Below are 23,676 nucleotides of genomic sequence, written 5' to 3'. Positions count from 1 at the left end.
GCCTCAAACTCTGGTTGGTCGCGAGTATCGAACGAACTCATCGAACTATTTTAGACACTGTGAAAACTACAAAGCTCCTTAAAAACGATTTTTTGATCGAGAAATCCACGTGCAAAACCACTTTGGCAATAATAAACTCGCGAGCGTTATTTCTGGCATTAGTTAGCGACCGCTGCCCCATCCGTTATACAGGAAATGCGGCAAAAGGCACCAACATATTCTATACCGAATGCCCCTTTGCAAAGCGCTGAATTTAAAGATATCTTAGTTCTTTTTTTACGCACGGTATTCTCGGCAGGTTGAAAACAAAAATAGGAAAAATTTCTTTGCAAATTTTTTCATATACCTTATATTTAACGAGTCATCGTACGAAAGTGCTACAAACGAGCCACGAACGTGAAATCCTGGCAAAAGAATCGCAGGACTTCGTGCCGAAGTGTAAGAAGCATGTAGACGTCACGCAAGAGCCTTCACTCGGAATAAAAAACTACGTGGGAACACACAACGAAAAAGCTCTATCACGAGATATTTATCATTTATTTATCGATCCGTTCTCACGCACGATCAACCACAATATTATTAAGTCACGGAGTTCCACTTTGCCACACCGCGACATCGAACATTGCACAGTGTTTATGCTCCTGCAATTAATTACGCAAAAATTGCCACAATTTTCACAATGAAACGGAAGGAATGATTTTTTGAGTATTAAAATCAACTTTTTACTCATTTACCCATAGTTGGAAAAATATATTTCAACCACGAGTATTTCGAACAATGGATCTCCCAAATTTTCACACGTGTTAAAGTCGACTACATACCGGATTGGATCATTTCAATTTTTTTGTATTCGAGAATGAAACCATCGTTTAGACTGATATTTCAAGTTATCGATTCAGAATCATTGAAATTCACAACTATCGTAAAAAGTAATTTAGACCTTCTTGAATTCTACTTTATTATCAAAACGGTATGGTAGTGCAAGGATCATTTAAAAAGTAACATGCTTTACCTTCGTGAAAATGTTGATAGACTTGTAACAAAATACTACATACATGCTGAATAGACCGTGCAGCACAATTGCATCCACGTGCCCGTTTATTTTGAAGTCAAGAGGGCGAGGGTTTAGACACTCGTGTAGCTCGTTTTGCCAACGACCTGTCACGCGCGTTCCTCTACCAGCAAACTCATCTATACAGAACTGTAACACTGAGAATAGCATAATCCTCGATGGTAAACTACACTTATTTTTGTGCCACGAGAACAAAAATGCCACGTCAGCCGTTTTTTTTTTTTTAGAAAGTTTACAATTGTACAGAGCTCGCAACTTTTCAATGGGAGATTTTATTTGGTTCTTTTGCGATCGTTCATGAGAAAAAAGATTGGTTCGAAAGCTCCGTTTGATGATGTACGTTGATTAAAGTGTTTAATCATTAACATGCATGATTAAAATACAGAAAGTTTGCTTCTCCAGTGGATTGAAAATTATTTAAAAAAAAGAAAGAGATTAAAAATGTGGTGAAAACGAAAGAAGCAGAATAAAAAAATGAAAAAATTCAAAATGATTATTGCACGTGAATTCACGTGGAAATCCGACAGCCAAATTTGGTCAAACTCGTAAAATTGCACTTCAATCCGAAGCCGATTTTTATTCCTGGATTATGACTAATAAAAAGAGATTCCCGGTCTTTCTCGCGTTTCAATCGGTGAGGATATCTTCAATCGTAAATGTTAGCCCGAACTTTACTTCCGCATGCTCAGTGCGTCTATAAATGTAATTTGAGCTTTTTTACTTATACGACTGTCGTTAGACACGAAAGCCCCACGGTAAACTAAACTTTCTTGCAAAATTCTGTGAATCTTGGTGGAGCTCGAGAAACGTGTCGACTCATATTTATGACGACACACTTTAATACCATCTTCGAATGTGATGACACGGTCTCAAATTGGCGAACATGCTGAGCTTTAGCAAAAACACGGGGTACTCCTACTACGCAGGATAAATATGACGAGGGTCCATTTGGAATACGTGCGAGAAAGTTTACGCTAACAGCTCAACTATTTATAAAATCACCATTTTTTGTTGTTGACCGTTGATCATGCGAGAAAATTGCGCGTCATGTCGATAGGTATTTTCTTCAGTGTAATATTTTGTCCGAAGTATTTTGACCGCAATGTTAAGACATGCTGTCGAGTCTCCAATGCTCAACTCGCATTACCTCTGATGGCCAACACGAGGCACGCCTATAGTTCCTGCTATAAATTCAATGCTATTATATTATCATCGAAAGCTTTTCCTGTCGAGATTTTCTGACACATATTGTAAATCATGTGGATAATGCAAAGTGTTAATGAGCGAGGCAAAAGAGAAATGTTTACCGTAGCGTGGCCGGTACGAAAGCTCACGAGTTTCCATCAATTATTGTTGGCATCCAGAGCATGCAGAACGATACCTAAATACGAACTGAATTCAACAGTAAAATCGTGGGAACGGCCGCATTATTTATGTTTGTCAGAGAACACAGTCGACTGTCCTCCCTCTCGCTCCCTCGCTTTTTATCTCTCCATCTGTTTAATTTTCGGATTCGTTTACATATCGAATCACGGTATGATTCGCTGACCAGTACCTACAATTATCGATGTAACCAGGAGCATCAAATACGATAAATGTATGGATGCATATTACGTGTAAGCTCTGCCGAGGGGTCTGAGTGGAGAATATATTTTGGTAAACTCTGAGCAGATTTTATTAGATTCATCCATCCATTTAGAGGATTTTTTTTCAATTATTTCCTGTATGGATTGAAAGCAAAGGCAGGTGCCAAAATTGACATTGAGGCTGAACGAACGATCCTCTTAAAAGCCACTCCCCCACATGAGGGCTTGATACGATACCGAAAAGTGTGTTGAAGCAGTTAAAAAACGAACTTCAAATAAACTCGCAGTGGGCTCCAAACGAATGGCAAATCCTCCGAGACTTTTTTTCATAAAAAATCATACCCAATCGAGCAAGTTCTACTCGCAATAAAATGTTAGGTACTTACAAAAATCATAGGTACCGTATCGAATAAATGTACTTTAGAATAAAAATGAAAGCATCCGCAAAAGGTGTGGTCAGGAAACAAAGCAAGTGCATACATCGATAGACGCAAAAGTGTGAGGCTGTGTGTTAGATGTTAAAAAATCATTAAAAATTAGAAGAAACAAGAGTTGAGGAAAGGAAAAAAACAATGTCAATAATAATGCTGTACGCTCGTTGCGATCTCGGTCCCGTCATGGTCATCGCTCTGTGACATGAACGCGACAATTGGATGACATGCACACACACAACGCGGCGAACGCCTCAATAACGAAGGCATCTGCGACAGTGAATGCGCGACGACTACACGGCGCCATGGTCACCTTCACCAGCCCAGAGTCCCACCTGGTAAGCCACAACTCTGAGAAAGAGTTAAGAAAAATCTCCACGCCAAAAGCCACCAGCTTTATCGGAAGCGTGACCGAGCAAGAGAGTTTTCGCAATACAATATTCCATTTTTATTTCCCCTTTCCCTCTTCACACGATTCTGTCTGCTGCGTACATACAGGATGAAGGGATTCATTTTTTCCGAATTTTCCAACATTTTCTTTGACGAATAATTTCATTTTGTGAACGAACAATTTCATGGATATTTTGTTCAATCTTGTTTCTTCATACCAGTCTTTGCCTATGATATTTGCGATTATTTCTCAATCACCATGCGTTGTCCAATGCTCTAGTCGGAGGATTCTAGTCCACACATATATTAATATATAAATGCGGTAAGATACTCAGCATATGTCTTTGTACAAAAAAAAGAAATTTCATCATAAGGGAAGAATGGAAATAAGAGGACTGGACTCGAACAATAATTGTAAACGTGGACTCTCTGGCTCGCGCTACGAGTACTGCTGACCCCCCGGGCCATGTAACACCACTTCACCAACGTCTCGCACCTTGATTGGCTATTATAATAAATATGGATCACGCGACAATTAGCTTCTAGAGACGAACGATACGCACAAATAACCTGATTTCCCTACACCTTCACGCGGCATGAAATAATTCGGTCTTGGATCTGTGCAATATACAATATTTCCAATCGCATTGAAAATAATTCCATCTATAACGGATTTGTTTGGCCGGAAGTAAGCTGCGCTACAATTTTCAATCTCATTCAATTATACTGTTTACATCTACCAATATTCTCGTCAAAATAACAAAATTACATTTCATATGGAACCTCAATCGCTGTGCTATCAAAGGAGATGCAAATATTATCGACTATCATGCCCGTACTAACTGTAAATAGAGCAGACTTTTTGTACGAGCGACCAGCGAATGTTGAGACATAATCCAATTGAAATTTCCAATATATTGTGCAGCTCATTACCTTTCAACAATCTCACGAGCGATGGAACGAAAGAATGGAAAAAAATGAATTTTTCAGTTCGCGAATACTATTGCAAGAGCAACAAAAGGCTTCTCCACAAAAACATATCCAAAGTACACGTTATCAACATCTCTATTTATCTCTAGCAATCATTGCTAATTTTGAATGCGCAAATATTTTTTGAACATTTATATTTATCTTTTAATTCGAACTTCTTGAAACATAAAGACTTGATTTCTATATGACAACCGTAAGTATACATTTTCAGTGTTACAGTATGGCAAAACGTAAAAATATCGCTTTTTTTTAAATAATATCGGACATCAACGTCTGTGTGTTGTAAAGCAAATTGAAATTTAGGCAACAAATCATATACGATATTGAGAAAATAAAAAGTACCGATACGTGACCGATTTTTCAATACCGTGCACCATCTTTTAGCGAATGGATACGTATGATTCACTCCCCACATCCACGCTATTTTTCAAACCATACGCTACTATATTATACAAGAAATATATGTTACAATGAAACCTAAAGGAGACTTAGAGAAGGGAAATTAATGGAAATTTAAAATACTTCAAAATGAAATGTTTTATTCAGGCTTCAGCACTGATCTATACGCTATGTACGTACTTGGAATTATTGTTAGATTTAAAAAAATAAATAAATAAATAAATAAAATTAATCACTGGACGCCACGATGCACATGCACGCCTATCATTATGACACTTTGATCTCACCTCATGCTATATTTGCTCAGAACGAAGGATTTTTGGTAAGCGTGGAGAAAATATATACGAAGTAAGAGAGGGAGAGAGTGATCGACGGTTTGCGAAGCTTGCAGCTGCCACGAAAACATTCATTGTCTCCCTGTACTACAACCTTATTTCACAACATTCTTTAACTCTTCGTCACCGAATAGAAATCTCACGTTTTTTTGTATTTCAATTTATACAGTCGATTCGATAATGCTCTGTTAACTATACCAAAAAATAATCTTTAAAAATATCAATCATTTTGAAAATAAGGAAAAAGAATTACGAGTTATTTTGTATGTTGAAAATCTTTCAAAAAATCCTAGAATAGAGCTCAACGAGTGGCCAAATGTAAATTCTAATTCTTATTATTCATAAAGATATTTTTATCCGGGAAGTGTAGAAATTTAAGCTCAATGGATACGTTTGTACAGCAACAAATCCACGAACTCTTTTATCATACGTTCTTGACAACCAGTGAAAAATCTCTAGCGCATATACCTTATTCACTGGATATTTATCGTTTTTCTCATTAATTTGACATCCTTTTTATAAAAATTCAAACTTCATTCCAATGGCTTTTACGTCCTCTTGAATTCATTATCATAATAATTTTCGTAATATTTCAACTGAAATACTACACGCTTTTGAACTTCAACAATTTATCTCATATCAACCAGAATAATAATTTTCCATAAAATGAGATACGATTTTACGATAACATTCGATAATTCTTCGTTTTGTCGGATTTGCGGCTCGGCTTAACGCGTTGAAAAGATTTTTTTGCCATACCACATACATCATCGCATCATACTTTCCACATCGGAATGACTTGTGTGCGAATATAGTATATTTAGGATATTGAACAGTAGTGGTCCTACTACAAATATCATCACTATATACTATATTCAATGGGGAAATATAAGTAATTGTGTTAGCTCGAGCACCGATAAAAATGCATGGATCGAATCACGAAATATAATATTGACGAAGAAAAAGAATATAATTGAGCACACGCTTGCATGAGAGAACGCAAACTGTATCGAAAAAATAGGAAAAAATTCTTATATGTGTTTTCAGGTGACATAAAAAAAGATATCGACATTCTTCTTGATTATTGTGTCCGCTGAACACGACAACAGCGTCTTTCATGAAACATTGTTGTTTATAATTTACCTGTATTATTTCCAGTCTATGGCAGTCGTAACAAAACCGTCCATTTCCAATCGATTTAGCAATTCAGCAAGTTACATCTTGTGAAAATAAACCTGTACGAATGACGACCACTTCAACTATAAAGTCAGGGGAAATTGGCCAGTCTCGAGTATAGATACGCTGTACGTCTTGGCTTGCCTTTTCAATACTTGGCATCAGACCCTGCTGCTGTACTTTTGTACCGTTTTTCACGTGCTTCTACGAAAATTGAGAAATTCACTCCTTAACTTTGACACCGTTATTAAAAAAAAATCGATTCGTCTGGAACTTGCTGCGATCGTTTGAGACTCTGAGTAAGACTTGAACACTTGACTCAACATGTCTTTGAATCATTTCCCACAATCGGAGATATTTGTTTTACATATATGTAACTGAATTTTCCACGATCGATGGTTGAATCACTATATGACAGACTTTTTGAAATTTTTCCAGCTCGATAAAAAACTCTATCGAAAATGTTAACGGGACGCTGTGACGCATTCCGTGCATAAAAAGGATTTTTAAACAATTCCATGGCTCTTATCCTCCAGCCGTGCCCTCCAGACCCGAAAAGCGTACGATTGACTCAACGATTTTTCCCACCTGAGGTTCTTTCAGGGCTTGGTTTTCTGCGCGTAGATCAACCTGGGAAATATTCCCCTGACGCTGAGCAAGAATTTAGTGAAACAGAAAGTTCAAGCTCACAAGTATGAGCCTCGAGGCTCGCGGAACACAGAATCGCGAACTAGCTCCCACGCAATACCGCGTACCATCCCGATGCTATACGATGTCATCCCTTCAGTCTCACTTGTGGTTGCAACCCTTGGCTTACCTTCCACCGCCCTCACATAAGTACCGAATATGCCTATCGACGTACAAGACATTCCACAGCAACGAAGCTTCTTCCGCTCGGGTGTGAACGATTTCGCCAACTCTACCTCGTCATATAACGCCAGTTAGAGTCAACAGTAAAAAGTTGAGTCAGGAAAAAATTGAACAAAAGTCTTTTTCACGCGTCGATTTTGAGAAAAATCTATACAAATCTTTGAAAAAGTTGTCCTAAACGTTAGGAAGAATTTCGGATTTTACGAGAGCCAATCTACAAATGAGAAGCATTGACAAAAAACAAGTCGTTACCACGAAGTCTGAGAATTCATCGATTTCGTACAAAACCAGTTAAACTGTTGGCTTCACTCATAACAACACATATGCAGACCCGATACAAGACTCAACCCATGATGCATCGGCGGTTGTGGCCTCCGAATGCTCCAATCCATCTTTATAAATGAGGGACTCTGGACCAAGAGGGTCCGAAACGGAGAAGCCTCGAGTCGCCGCAGGGCTTCTCACAATATATCACGAACTACCTCGGGAAAAGCTCCTTTCTGCGATTATACGGTTCTACCAGGCGTCGAATTCCCCCTCAACGATTCATGTTTCGCTATATGTGTATACAATGCGCATATAACTGTACGCTTGGCACAGATGCAAATATACTAGGCTGGTATGGAAATCACAGTGCGCGGAGGTCGCACAGTCGTAGTACTCGAAAGACACACGGAGAAACGAAACTTTCACAGCGGGAAATACCACGATGAGAAGACAAACAGAGAGCTTCCATTACTCGTATCTATATCGTCCATCATGGGCTCATTTCGGTTTCCTGAGACCACATCTGTCGACTCGTACAGCAGCTTCTCTCATATATGACAGAGCCTCCTCGCGATAACCGAACAGTTCGATAACGCCCCGCGCTCTGATACTCGCAAATCATGTGTGCACAGATCTCTTCGGGGTCGTGCTCAGTTCTTTTGCTCTTTATCTCCATCGCTTTTCCACACAACCAATAACCGTCAAAATCGAAAAAGACGCGATCCGTTTTCTCTGCTATGATGAAACGCGACCTTGTATTGACGAACCTTCAGCACATACGCTCCCGTTGAACATTTACATGCGCAGATTCTACCAGTTTCCTTTGCAGGCTCCGCCTGAGTTATGTAGCATATTCATGAACCAAAGCACTCGCGAGGGCATAGCAGGCGTGGGCGATAGAACGTGATGCAGGATGGAGAAATCTGGACAGCAATACGCTTGCTTATTCGTCAATTCATCATCGAGCAAATGGTTTATTGATCATTTACGTCAATTGTATAAGCTGCTACGATTCATTCGTGTTTACGTGAATTTGAGCTCAAAAAAGCCATGTTGCTTCTACACGGAGAGAAAAAAATAGTAAGAATTACTATGCTGCCATGGTATTGGGGTTCTATATCGCCCATTTTGAAGGTTTTTATTACCAAAAATATTGTAATTTCCAAGTCAATTCTGAATGAAAATTTTCAAATTGCGTATTTTGCTGTGACAAAGGTTTAAACTGTTTTATTTTTTCTTAACACAGTTCATCAAGGAAAGGTTGTAAAATTTATGTTGACTCGATGATGAACCGTCAAGTAGAATTATTATGCCGTTTTGCTATACTTAGTACAGTTTTCACAATTGAAATTTACAGTTGAACATAGTAAAATTTGAGGAGCTCGAACACAAGCATCGATCATACGCCAAAGTGTTTAGAAATTTACTATGGTAAATAACAAAATTTCATTCGCGATTGTACGATAATATACCGGTATACGTGTGTACCGATCTATTTATTTTGACATCACTCATCAATTTTCATCGACTCGCTTCATAAAAAATTACTATGTATGTTCGTAAGAATTAATAAATATTACCGATATATAGAACCCTACTTCTATGGCACCATAGTAGTTTTTAGTGAAATTTTCTCTCCGTGTACGCCACACGGGCTTCCAGGCCCCATAAAACTGCATCGGTCAGTAAGGTCGGGTTTCCAACTGCCTGGTTCCATCAAGCAAGATTAGGTTGCACCATAGATGCTCCTAAACCAAGAGATAAACTGCCTTAACCCGCCATCGAAGTATCAATACGAAGCCGGCGTTTCGTGTTGAGTTGCAGCGCTGTGCGAAAACGTGCTTTAGTTATCGCAAAAGAAAAGTGAGTACAAATTTGTTATTCATACTCCAAGTGTTATATCTTTTCAAAGGGAAGCCAATGTGATCCATTTAAGGTGCTAGATTAATTCGTAAATTTTCCTGATTTTATCCCCCAAGTACCTATGGTGCTGCGCGCACCCAACATTCAAAAATTCGTATTTCCAATAAGAAAAAGCCTGAAATGTCACAACGGATTCGTAAACTAGAAAATATTTTGAGATAAAACTATGAAGGGAATGATTTTCCTTCAACGTGAAATAGGCCTCGGTCTGAGAGGGTTAAGATTCGACCAAATATTTTTTTGCTTTTCATAAAACTCATCGGCATTATACATTTTTTATAACTTGCATGAAACGCAAACTAAGCCCCAATATTGTGTTTTTCTGTGCTCGGGGCAATTGATGAATGCAAATTTGGCCTGCAGCAGGCTTTCTGCTTCATGCTCCGGGTACGTATGCCTGACATCCCTCATGCCACAAGCACGCATCTTCGTGTTTATCACCTTCCGTTCAACAAGCTGTACATAACCCCTTAACCTCCGGAGCTCGAATTAGTGCATTTGACTGTCCGTATTATGCTCGCACGAGGATAAAGAAGAAGACGAAGGAGAAAATCGAATGAATATTCTTCTATTTGGAATAGAGTTCGGGCCTGCAACTAGGTTGGTCCTAGATGCTTTGTATTCCGCTCCTCGATAAGTCAATCGGAACAACTTCTATAGTTTTCATAAACTACTGTCGAAAATATTCTCCATTTCGATGACATCTCGGCTCGAAAGCAAACTCGATAGTGCTGAAGGACTCGAAATGCACATCGGTTTATGTATTTTTGATCTGGCGATTGTACGTCTGCATAAAAAACTATTCAAATTCACTGAATTGGGCTTCGCAGCTCAACGAGGTCGGTTAATCGACGTACTATTTACGATTACTATTACAAATCCGTTGAAAGACTCCAAATCCACAAGATTTCAGGTACGAGAAATTCGAGTGGCGTTGTTACGTAGCATGAAAAGTGACTTCCGATGTCGTAGCTCAAAAACTCTTCGTCAGCGGCCCAACTAGACTGTGCTCGTTCGAAGCAAAAAGCAAAATGTTCCACTCGACATTGGCTACAAACGGTCCCGAGCCCACCTAACGATGTTCGACCGCAAAACGTCAAAGTTTGACCCTTAAAACTCCTGAGTCGAGGCGGCACCGATGCTCTTTCCATTAAAGCCTTTGGACATGTGCTGTGTTTCGACAACAAGCAGGATAATATATAAGTTACGTACTCAAATATACGGAACAGCAGTCAAGAGCGTCCTTTCGTGGAATTACGAACACAAACTGAGGGCGAGCAAGCCGCGCTTACGAGTGACCCATACGAGCTTCTGACTTTCCTGCATTTCTCTATGGGACGAAATTCACCAGGAGATTCCACTAAAATTCCTCAATGGATATTGCGTGTAGCGAATACCAGCATTGCGGTTAGACTCGATCATTCCTGTGTCAAGATTTTCGTGAACAGGCGCGACGAAAGGTAACGTGTGCTCGAAACGATCCTGAAAAATGGCACTATTCGATAACTTGCCAGATAAACATCCGATGCACACGAGTTAAGTTGGACCCTCCCAGTTACGTTATTTCGTGCAGCTGCTCAATATTTCATTCGCTAAGATGATCAGACCAATTCTTTAAGCGATGGGCTACCAAACAATGTTCGCGACAATATTTTTTCAGTCGAGCAATTCTACTCAGCTCATTTGTAGAGAGCATCAAGGTAAGACTTAAGAACAAAGTCCTTCCGTGATCCGATTTTCGGGTCCGAGTAATGTTGAAAAGCCAAGTCTAGCATGGCTCGCAAGGTTCAGATTCCAATTTGCTTCGCTGTGTACAAAGTCCAGGCTGAGAGAGAAGTAGACGAAAGGAAGGGAGGCGGCGTTGAAGCTGTGAGTGAGTACGGCGATGGATACCCTTGGATTAGTACATAATTAATTTCCGGAAGTAATCTAACTTTTCTCATTGATCGTCTCCAGCGCGTCCAACTCAGTGCTCCATTCTCTCATCGAGTTTCACAATGGTTGACTGGTCGACACTAAAAGACGTTCTCAATTATAGATACGTTGATTGTCCGTTCACTCAACAAAAATAAAAGGACGAAAATGACACGCTCGCACATTTATTACTCGAATTCGTGGAAGAGGAAAAAACATTTTTAAATAAAAATTTCACATTCCCATGTCTAACATTAAGGGTCCAAACATATGCGCCGCGGAAAGGCGCATGTGGAGTGTTAGGAGTGATACAAGCGTGCTTATAGCGCCTTCTCCAAGGCTGCTGTTGTCCTGCTGCCACAGTACTCGACCACCTTCACGCGCTCGGATGTTTTTGCTCAAATTTGCGCCCAATTTTCACCTCTTTCTCAGCGTTTGAACGAAGAACGAAGATTAACGTTTTGTAGCTGAAATAATGAATTTTGTAGCTCTAGTTTCGAAATCCGTTCGATAAATTGGAATCAGAAAACTTTTAGAGCATCCAGCCTAGATGCAAAGTATGGCACTTAACCGATTGCAATTCCGCTCGTGATGGCACCGGTGGTTTTCATATGATGCGTTGGTCAAAAAAAATTCAATTTTCCTGGCCTAGTACCACGCATTTCCGTCTGAAGATCCTCACTCATAGTTCAAACCACGAAGCAACGTCGAAAGTTGTCAATCTCACAGGCTGCTTTCACACGAATAAAATATTTCTACACGTCAAGCTTGACACGAGCTCACGAGATGAAAAATACCTTTTATTTGAACACTTGTCGGCACAAAATGTGGTCGATTCAACGTCATGAAGCGATATAGATGAAATTAACAGAAAGATTGGAAAATGGAAATGAGAAGCCTCGGGCATCGACGGAGTCGTGTTTCATGCTACGAATTCAGCAAAGTTTATTATTTTACAGATATTTCAAATCGCGTGGGATACCATGAGCCTACTAATGGGTATTTTTCAGTATGGAAATAAGATGCCCACCAATTTTATTCTCAAAAACGATAAATCTTTGAAATCGGTAAAAGTTTACTCATTATATTGTTTCAGGTTCTTCTACCATGGAAACACCCCGCGTCGGGGGTCATATCTTTCAAAATTCGGACCAATGAGCCTAATGGACTAGTCATGTATAGTAGAAGTGGAGCCGCAACTCGGGTAAGAATCTTCGATCCGCAAAGAAGATTACTCAAAGGCTTATAAAGTTGCAAAAACACTGTCAATTATGCCGATTCTTTTTTTCAGCCCGATCTTTTTGCCTTCGAGATACTGGACGGTCATTTATATGTACACATAGACTTAGGAAGCGGGCCGATAAAAGTAAAAGCATCCCGGAGAAGAGTCGACAACGGTACGTGGCACGACGTCAGTTTACGTCGGGTCGAACGAAACGGTTACGTTGCTGTCGACGGAGATAAAACAGACTTCCGTACAGTCGGTAAGAACATATATCTGCTATCGTGCAACATTTTCATCGACATTGTGCAACGGTAATGCAGAACGTCTTGCAAAATATACAGATAACTTTGAAAATTTGCAATGATGCAGATTAACAACAAGTCACGCCCAAAAAACTCAAACTATTCCCAAACAACGGGAGAGCAAAAAATCCTCACAATTTTCTGTACAATAAAACCAATCAGGAAAAGGATCTAAGAAAAAATACTCGACATGCATGAATGCGTTGTAGGAAATCGCTCGAATCGAAATCTATGAAAAACGAATTTGTGCACATACGAATCATGAATTGGCGATAGTTTCCGTTCGTTGTTTTGACTCTATTACCAAAATTCCTCTCCCAGAGTATTTTATTTTTTATCTTTTTCCACATATAAATCTATTTCCCACTTTTATAGTTTGTTTCCAAAAGTAGCTTCACTGCACCACTGATCATGTAACATGCAATATTTTATACTTACGTCTCTCAGTGTTACAATTCAGTATCGACTTTCGAGTACCGCATTTTTATCGTAACGTAACAAGGATGAGTTGTTAGCCCTTCCTTTCTTTTTTCGATCGCTGCCACTGAAAAATTGCGATTTTTCTGTATCAATTCGCTCAAACCACCGTCATAAAACTTACTTACAGTAAAATGGCCATAAAAAAAAACATCTCAGCGGTTGAAGTCCGTATGGCGCGGCGTTTCCCTTCAATAATCACCTATTTAATACGCCGCCCCATCGCCAGCTGGGGTGCCAATGCATCGGCCTCGTCCCTCGCGTGCTGCGAGACACACCGTGCCCGCGTGATTCTTGATGAGCCCGTTCGCACGCTGTTACAGTCTCACATATCTTATTTTTTATACATTTCCCTTTTTAACTTGATCTTAGACTATTGCTCCCTTAAATGATTCGTTGTGATTAATAATTGAGAAAACTTTAACGAGGAATATCTCATAAGATCGAACCCTGATGAGCTCACTCGCGTCGAGCACGGACCCAAGGCGAGGGAGCACCTTGTCACAACCCAATCGTCTCACAGGTACATCTTGAAGTGCTTGGAAAATGTAAACATTCATTGCGCGATCGGTGCTGCTCTGGGTGGCTCGGACCTCGGTAGGATGTGCAGCGATGACGAAGCTTGGTGTGCACGTTACGATCACACACCAACAGTGTCCGCCGAGAAGCTGTAGCTCCTCACAAGAACTATAGTGACAACCGCCTAACTGATTTATTAAGTTACCACAGAGACCGAAATTTCGTGGCCGTACGACCGCAATTTCGGCTGCCCCGTATGAGGCAGCGGCTATCCGCGTATGGTAGTTAAAGACCATACGGCGCCGCTGCAGCCTCGAGACGACCGTGAAATTCCCTGTAGAATGTGCAACTTTCGCGGAGTGGATTCCTTTCTCTTGAAAATTGTAAAATCGCACGTAACGAAAGTGGACGGGTGGCCGAGGCCGCGTCGTCGGAGCCGCCAAGCAGCATGTGGCCTCGCCGGTGCCACCCCCTGCACCCCATTCCCTTAACGATGACGAACACGAGCGAGAGTAGCGAAAGCCGCGACAACGAGCTCTTCAACACGGCAATATCATGACAGGGGCTGTTTTCCAATTAAGGTGTTCCTTTCACGAACCCGAACATTCTACAAATAACTGATTTTAAATAACAATTAAGCAAAAGTGGATGCGAATAGATTTGCGAAATTTCCGGTCAGGTTATCGAACATTTAATAAAGAATGAAAACTTGAAAATCATAAAATTTATACGGGAGCTTATGGAGATTCCATCAAGGGTTACCGAATGTTTAAAAGAAATTTTAACGACAGAAGTTGGAAAAACGGTAGAAGCTTTTCCTATAACCGCGACTGCTCAGAGGTTAGGAAACAGTCCAAATTTCGAGAACCCCAATTTGCGCCACCAAAAAATACGTTCATGCGAAAGGAATACCTTAAACGTCACGCATTGTAAGGCCCAGTGCTACGGTGCTTGTTGGAACGCAATGTCTTTTAGAAAACATCGTTTTAGGAAAAAAACTCGAAATTTTGCTACCCCTGTTGCACAGCCGTTCGGACTCTCGACACACTCAAAACTGACAGTGCCGCGCTGTTCTCGTCTATGTCCGCTAATTGAAAAGCACCCAGTTACTGCTTGCATGCACCACGATTCCGATCCTCCCGCAGCCAACGGTCGGTAAACAGACGTCCTGGCCTACCGCCTGGCACTGCCGCCGCCATGCACTATAATAGTGCTCTGACACAGGAAGATGCACGCTCTGATGTAGCAGGCCCGGCAAACGCTGGGTACTATTGTGCCGGTCCCACTCAACCCAATAGCCGCTACCACGACGCCGGAGAACAGAGGAAGTCACGTGGAAGCTGCACAACCTCGTTAGTGGACTTCTATTGTGCCCTATCCTACCATCCTGCCGCCAACATCTCACATGCTGATACGAGCTATCGGGCCTCTCAAGCGATGGCACAAAGAACGAACGACGACGTAGACGTCTTTAACGCCATATTAAACAAAATGAATAGCGAAGAGCGCGTTGGGCGGGCGGATCAGCTCCGAGCGGCGGCGACCACGCCCGCAGGACGAAATGCCTCCCCTTTAAATGCAGGCAGCGCATCGCGGCCCGAATGCCGCCGGTCCAGGAACCCAACAACGCGCTTATCACCGCGCGACACCTCGCACACGGCGGAAGCCAATGGTGAGAACAGAGCAACGCGATAAACCTCGAAGCTCTCGTCGCCAAGGCAAACGATACTGCGATGGCTGAAGATGTGGAGGGAGTGGCCTCTGAATTGCGCTGGTTTCTCCAGACCTTTCCACATTAAAGGCGATCGGTGCGAGTCAGGATAGGGGAGGGGATGGATGCCATACAGATCCTCAACAATACCTGGAGGGTCAGGTCGTGCCGCAGGACGCTCAAAATTTCCGACAGGTGTATAGGAATGATCGTACGCGAGCCGTGCAACGGATTGACGATGAGCCTCCCTTTTGTGCAGCGATAGAAAGGCGAAGGTAGACGCCTACTTTCGTAGCATATACTCGAGGAAACCCGAAGGTTCGGATGAGCCACTCGAACGGTGGGGCTGGAACACGTCGAGAGAGTGGAGGAAGCAATGAGGGAGAGTTGTTGAATCCATTCACAAGCGCAGAGGTCGTCAATGGCCATCTGAGACGGACGTCTAACACGGCACCGGGCCGGATCCAGATCCTATCGCATTAAACTCGATTCTTAACAGCAGCCTTCGTCTGGAGCTCGCCCCAAGGTCACGGGAAACCTCTAACACTGTGCTAATACACAAGAAGCGAGGGGGAAATGAACTGGCAAACTGGCCCCTCCTCACACTCGGTGACACGGTCTCTAAACTGTTCGCGACGGTGCAGGTGGACTCGCGGTCCTATTGATTGATTTCTTGATGAAGGGTAGACGGCTGAGCCATCCTGTAAAGGACTTTCTGAGACTTGGGGGATGCCATGAGCACAACCTTATCCCTGAAGAGATCCCAAAGGTCGAGAGCTGGTGATCACATGACTTTACTTGACCAACGCGTTTGGTTTGATCCCGCATCCGGTCATCCTCTCTGCCCTTGAGAAAGCCGAGCTTCCAGCCACCACTCAGCGCGTCATCGGGACAATCTAAAATGTTAATTCAAAGAAACCTCTGTTTAATATTCGACCGCGATTGCAGAATCAAAGTTAAAATACTTTAAGGACAGTGGATAGCGACGATACAATGTTGCCATGCTAAACCATGTTAAATACATTAAAAATTTCAAAATGATCAGAATTTAATAAAATTTGGTGAACATATTCTTTAGTGCCAAATTTGACGATACAAATTTTTTAAGATTTTTCTTCTACACAGTTATCGAGTAATTAATCACTAAAGTTCACGTGTATAAGCATAGCGTTTCCATATATATAGGTATACATTCCGGGCATAAGAAATCTGCTTTAATGCGTAATTACTCGATAACTAAGCAGAAGAAAATTTTGAAAAAAATTGTGTTTTCGCACTTGATGTTGAAGAACGTTACCACCAAATTTGATAAATTTCTAATTATTTAGACTTTTGCACCCAACCTCCTTAATCAGTGTAGAAGTACTTTTAAGCAACCTTAAAGCAGTTTTGCTCCAATGCCAACACTCCTCCATTAACCGAAAACATTTTTCAGTAAAATGTTAATCTCCCAAAATCATCATACCGTTGATGCAACGTCTTTAAAAATACACTTCGAAAACAAGCATTTCACAATGAAAGATTTTCAGGTGATTCGACTGAATTGGACCTTGACGGGCTACTCTATATCGGAGGAGTCGGTGTTCCCTTCGCACCGCTGACCGTACCTCCAGTACTTTGGACCGGAGCTCTCAGACAAGGATACGTTGGTTGTATGAGGGACCTGGTGATCGACGGTCAACCAGTAGATATAACGGGTTACGCCCAACAGCAAGATTCTGGTGAGGAAAAAAAACATTTTGGAAATAATATCACAGGACTGAAATCTTATTGAGCGAATCGATTGATTCCCAATTTTTATAAACATTCGCGAGATACCACGATACCTCGGTATATAAAATTCAAAAAAAATGTTCAAACGTGTACATTCAGTCACGTCCAATTGAAACCAACACTTGATTTCAAGCCGATATCTCATGACCGATCAATGACTGATCCAGGAAAAGGACAGTATATTATAGCAAATTTTATGAGCTTTCAAATGAGCCTAGTCTCGCTATGGTCGGATGGAAACTGAACAGTGTACAGCGGAGTTTCTGAAAAAGTGCGAAAGGCATCATCTCGATGACGTCCGAAAAACGATGTTCTCAACAATTGGCACACTCACCGATTAACCATTAGAATGATTATTCTTTGTTAGATAGAATTATTAAATAACTCTAATCAACGCCAGTATACAGAAGTACATGAAAAATAGCATGTCCGGGTCGTGTCTGTAACACTCGTTCACGATAAATGATGATTTTCTTAAAAATTATGCATCTTCTATTGAGTAAATTAGTACGGTATAAAAATAACTTGGCATTGTTAATTATTTCAACGTTAAATCCTGAAAAAAGCAAAAAAAAAATCTTCGCTGCGGACAGGATTCGAACCTGTGCGGGCATAGCCCATCAGATTTCGAGTCTGACTCCTTAACCACTCGGACACCGCAGCTGTTGAGATCTGAGTAGCTACTTTTTCAATATGACCAGAGAACGAGGTTGTGTTTCCATTGCAAAGGAATATTAATTTACTTGGATATTTTGAAAAAGTATTAACTTTTTAATTCTTTTGTTGATTACCATAAAACCGTGTATATATGTATATAAAAAAACTGTTTTCACGAAAACGATGCTCCGACAGTTTTTATATTAAATTTGATAAAAAAAACATTGCAATTTCTCGAATATTCTTACGAAGATTGACGAATAAATGAAAGAAATGGAAATAAATCGACTCATGGGGATTTTCAGGTGCTGTGAGGCCAGCTTGTCATGCACAATCCGCTCACTGTCCTTCACAACCGTGTATGCATGGAGGTCGTTGTGTCGAGGGTTGGAATAGATTTCACTGTGATTGTACAGCAACTCCTTACACTGGTCCAACATGTGGAAAAGGTAAACCATAAAGTGATTTTTTTGCATTTTTTAAATTGAACATACATTACTGATAAATGTTCAGCTGAAATTTTTCGTTCAGTATATTTTTATAGCTCAATAGCTCAACCGAAATTTAACAAAATTCGAAGCCTCCAATGCGATTTTATTGTGATTCATTTAAAAAACTCTTTACGAATAAGTTTTGAAGAAAGATCTTCAAATCAAATATTCAAATTCTAAAAACTTGTTTCGAATATCATCATCAAATTATTTGCCAAAGTTTTTGGTAACTTTAACTCGATCATGTTCGTGCCAATTATGTCATTCAGGCAAAAATGAAGGTCACCCGAATCTAAAACGTACTTTATCCCCTTACAGACGCCTCGACGTTGCATCTCAACGGGAGCCAACAAATGACGGCTCTTATGCCAGAGGACTCGAAAACTCAAGCGGAAGAAATATCAATAAGATTCAAAACGACGAGGCCGAAAGGACTTCTCGTTGCTACGAGCCTCGAAAACAGCTCCGACAAGTTGCAAATATCGTTGGATGACGGAACAGCTAAATTGAGGATACTCATCGGAGATCGAGAGAAGGCGAGTCGACGTTCTTCGACCACGAATATGTTTTTTTATAACTATTTTATCAGCAGATAGGAAACAGAATGTCAACGATTTTCTTGACAAACGTCCGTCTTTTTATTCAGATTTTACTCTCGGGTCAAGGCCTCAATGACGACATGTGGCACACTTTGAAGTTCTCAAGAAGAGCGACCAATTTAAAATTTCAAGTTGACGAAGAGCCGCCGATTCGAGGTCAGTTGACACGATAAATTTATTTCAAATAATTGCGAAAAAGCAGGAAAAGGAGGAACGAAGCGTGATGAGCACAAAATGAAGGATATTTTGGACGTATAATGAAATCGAAGGCATCAAAGCACATGTGCATTCCACTAGAAAACATTAAAAATCTGATTTGAAAAATTGTCTAAAAATACAACGACTTACTAAATATTAACAAAAGATTTCCTAAAAAAAATTCAAAGTCCCCAGCACTAGATACCGATTTGTCCGATAATTCGTGAATTTATTCAGACCGTCTGAAAACCTTTTTCAACTTGCATTTGCGTGCGCATCATATTTTTTAGCTTATTTATCTTTAATTTCCAAATGACTTAACCCCGTAAACGTTTTTCTATTACTGTATATACGCACGTGGAAGCGAGCTCCGGAAATGTAGAGATCATATATTACACGTTTGCTCTACTCAGTGGAAAGATTATTTAGCGGAGCGTTGTTCCTCCCGTTATCGGTGTACGGCTGACTCTTTCCCTCCAATTTTATCGCTGCTATCTTGTTAGGCGTTGCTTAGCAGTTTACGAAAAGCCAAGCTTAACCCGAGGCACAATTTAACTGCTCGATAACAATTATGTCTGGAGAGATCCAAGTTTTGAAATTCATGCCCGAGTACGCTTCAACGTTCAACCGTGATAACTCGACGTTGTAAAAAATTGTCGGTAATGTTGAAATCAATTTTTGTATTAGAAACAATTGAAATCGACAAAAATCGATAAAAACGAATTTTTTCGTTAACAGCCGAAGGAACAGTTCCAAAAATACAATTTGCAGAGTCGTGGCTGTACATGCATCATCTCATGTCGTTAATTTTCGTTACAAAATTGTATTCCGTTAGCCATGTAATTACTTTCTCCAACAATAATTAGTACCGTAATGGATTTCATGTCAGGCTTATGCACACACGAAACGTATCCTGGTGCTTCCGCGTATATGAAATATCGCGTTTAACACAAATGGTTGACGAGGCTGAGCGGTCAGCAGCTTGTATCAAATTAACGAACGTTTCTATGTATTTTGCATTAACACGCTTCTATGCGGTGAGTCAACGTCGTATTTTTTAAAACCAGAATTTTCGGGAAACGGAGAACATTGAATTTTGTCACTGTTTTAGACAGATTGGCAACATTGAGAACTTTATTGAAATTTTACTAAAATTTTTATTCAACTGGAATGAAATTTACCTCGCGTCAATGTGTAACATCGTACCAATTTTAGCAGGGAGAATTATTTAACGATTATGGAAAATACGAAGAACTTTGGGTCTCGTAGTTGAAGGAAATTTATTAACGTACTTTGAACTTGTACGAAAAGTCAGCAAGATTTAAAATTCGACTTTAGAAATTCTTCGGGATCTATAGAACGAGTGTAGTAAAAATGTTTGATTTTAACAGCCGAAATTCAGTTGGGAAATCAAGGAGTGCTGGAATTCCGAACGCTCCACGTCGGGGGCTATCTGCATAACGCAGAAAACGTTGCTCATTTCGTTGGTCAGCTGCAGCAGATGTGGTTCAACGGTCACCCCTATTTAGAGGTGGCGAGAAGCGCGGGACCTCATCAGGGCTCTCATCAGGGAGTAACTCCGATAATCAGAGTGACTGGCAAATTTGGGAAACGCAATCATCCGGTGCATCACGCGGTTACCTTCAAGTCGAAGCACGCATTTGTCGGGCTTCCTGTGCTCAAGGCCTACGTCGAAACGAACATATATTTCCAGGTTAAATTTCGTTGCTCCCTCCTGTTTACTCCATTTCGATGTCTGTGCGACAAATTAGTAAATAATGTTGTTGGATTACCGTTGTTGACAGTTCAAAACGAGAGAAGCGAACGGCTTGATTCTCTTCAACGCTGGACGGGAACGCGATTTCGTCGCGGTCGAACTCGTCGATGGACACATACATTACGTGTTTGATTTAGGCGACGGACCCGTCAAAATTCGAGACACATCGAGACCGCGTTTGAATGACGGAAAATGGCACGCGGTCAGCATAGGACGACCAGCACCCAAAAGGCACACTTTGGCCGTTGACGATCACGTTGCTGCCGTCCTCAGTCAAGGCAACAACGAAAATCTCGATCTCGACGGTATTCTCTACATAGGTACGAAGAGGATGTGATCAAAATAAAATCTTTATGGACGCTTCGGTACAATCCGGGCGGATACATCACGCTGCGATATGAATGTCAGAAGTGGAGGGACATTTTTTTCCCTCGGGATGGAATTAAAATAAAATGAGCATCCCTTTGAGACAACTTGATCATAAAAAACTCCAAAGAAATTTATTTCGTTTTGACCTCGTACATTCGAGGCAAGAGATCATATATGGGAAAATAATAATGCGAATACAGGAAGAATAGAACGTTATTGTGAAAGGAAAATTTGATTTGAGTTTCATTTAGTTCTGAAATCAAACATTTCATTGAATCACTTTTCATTTTCATTCGAAATGAGATTCATTCTCATGGTAATTCATGCAGATTGATGGGATAGAGCTGCGCCGGAATTTTCGTAATGAGAAATAATCTTATCGGATCTTCAATAAAATTTAATAAACAGGAAACGAAATATTCATTGAGGAAATTATTTATGATATCAAGCTTTACTGAAATTGACGTTTGGCATATTTGCCCGGATGAAAATGTAAATTTTATTATTTTTCTACTCGATGTATTACCGATCGATTTATCAGGATTCATTGGCACAAAAAACAAGTTTTATTCGAGTTCCTCAAAAATTGAAAATCTTTTGATCTTAATGGTATTTCGAAGGAAGAAAATTAACACAATTTGTATGATACCGTAGGTGGAGTTGAGAAAACACAGTACGGACAATTGCCGAAACCGATTGCAAGTGAACAAGGTTTCGAGGGCTGTCTTGCTTCGGTCGATCTCAGCGGAGAAAGCGTTGACCTTATGGCTGACGCAGTCGTTACGAGTTCCCTAGTCGAATCCGGCTGCGACATCTATGCGAGTATCCATCCGGGTAAAAAATGCACTCACGACATATGCGCCAATCACGGCACGTGCATACAACAATGGAACAGTTTTACATGCGACTGTGATATGACGAGTTTTAGTGGTCCCACTTGCAATGACGGTGAGACTTTATGGATGCAACGAGATTGTACTACTCCAGAGGGATTTGAGGATATTTTACGCCGACGTTTCATTGTCTCTGAGTTTTGGTACTCGAGTGCCAATAAAAATCTGAAAAGTCCGAATTATCTTCGAGATATTGACAATATTTTTTATGAATACATTGCAAAATTTACGTCTCACGAATAATAAAGCTGTGAAGGATGAGAAATTGTTTCAAACGATGTCCGACAATTTCTTGTCTCACGAAATAGAATTTTGCTTTTCTTTAATATCTTCCATCGTTACACAGAATTTCGTGATAAAAAAACTTCTACGATTCTCCGATTTTCGTTTAGTAGCATTAAAAAAAAATAGTGTATGACACAGAGAAGATACTGAAAAATCCTCGTCTTTCTGAAAATGAAACGAATTTATATCGCAGAACAAAGAAACCAGTTTGATTAAGTCGATTTATTCCATTTCACGAATATCTTTTGAGTTAACGAGTTTCGGTACAGAAGTCTAAATATTAAGAAATTGATCAAATTTGGTGATAATGTTCTTCAACATCAAGTGCGAAAACACAATTTTTTTCAAAATTTTCATCTACTTAGTTATCGAGTAATTACGCATTAAAGCAGATTTCTTATGCCCGGAATGTGTACCTTCATATATGGAAACGCTATGCTTATACACGTGAACTTTAGTGATCAATTACTCGATAACTGTGTAGAAGAAAAATCTTAAAAAATTTGTATCGTCGAAATTGGCACTAAAGAATATGTTTACCAAATTTTATAAAATTCTGAACTTTTTTATTGAAATTTTTTATGTTTTTAACATGGTTTAGCATGGCAACATTGTATCGCCTGTACCGAAACTCCTTAATCATTGTAATTATCATATTATAAAGATCGACAAATAGTAATAGTAATTATCAAAAGTAACTGGATATTTAAAAATTTTTTATTCATGGAATCTCGAGGTTGTAGAACTGGAAAATCCTCGATCTAAGGAGACCCATTTAAACAGAATTTTTTTTTTAGAAGCCATAGCTTATGAATTTGGACCGGGGCGAGGCCTCATAACGTACACTTTCGCAACGGATCGAAGGCCAGAAATGCCGAGAGACACGATCGCGATGGGCTTCGTGACTGGATCAAGTGACGCTGTACTTCTGAGGATAGAATCAGCAACAAGCAACGATTATCTAGAAATTGAAATTGTTAGTCAAAAAAATGGTGCCTCCCAAATGCTCCTGTTCAATGACAACGACGTCATTAATTATCGTTTATC

General features: G+C 40.3%; 1 protein-coding gene and 1 non-coding gene across 6 annotated transcripts in view; one reads left to right on the top strand and one right to left on the bottom strand.

The window, feature by feature from the left end:
* Nrx-1 (Neurexin 1) overlaps nt 1–23,676 on the top strand; it is a 216,591-nt gene that overhangs the window by 143,908 nt on the left and 49,007 nt on the right. For 3 of the 5 annotated variants that reach the window (XM_043416615.1, XM_043416616.1, XM_043416617.1), the window contains 11 exons: nt 3,356–3,427; nt 12,450–12,557; nt 12,645–12,837; nt 17,117–17,308; nt 18,323–18,466; nt 18,827–19,044; nt 19,155–19,263; nt 20,697–21,019; nt 21,111–21,402; nt 22,106–22,399; nt 23,427–23,605. In XM_043416615.1, the coding sequence (XP_043272550.1) occupies nt 3,356–3,427; nt 12,450–12,557; nt 12,645–12,837; nt 17,117–17,308; nt 18,323–18,466; nt 18,827–19,044; nt 19,155–19,263; nt 20,697–21,019; nt 21,111–21,402; nt 22,106–22,399; nt 23,427–23,605 (2,124 nt within the window). The remainder of the gene's footprint in view (nt 1–3,355; nt 3,428–12,449; nt 12,558–12,644; nt 12,838–17,116; nt 17,309–18,322; nt 18,467–18,826; nt 19,045–19,154; nt 19,264–20,696; nt 21,020–21,110; nt 21,403–22,105; nt 22,400–23,426; nt 23,606–23,676) is intronic. The other 2 variants (XM_043416619.1, XM_043416618.1) reach the window with 1 other exon arrangement.
* TRNAS-CGA (transfer RNA serine (anticodon CGA)) lies at nt 17,942–18,023 on the bottom strand. The gene has a single exon. It is a non-coding gene; the product is annotated as a tRNA-Ser (tRNA).

Source organism: Venturia canescens, chromosome 4, assembly GCF_019457755.1.
Source record: "Venturia canescens isolate UGA chromosome 4, ASM1945775v1, whole genome shotgun sequence".
NCBI lineage: Eukaryota > Metazoa > Arthropoda > Insecta > Hymenoptera > Ichneumonidae > Venturia > Venturia canescens.
The sequence above is the reverse complement of the archived record's forward strand: the minus strand, read 5'-3'. Positions and strand labels throughout refer to the sequence as shown.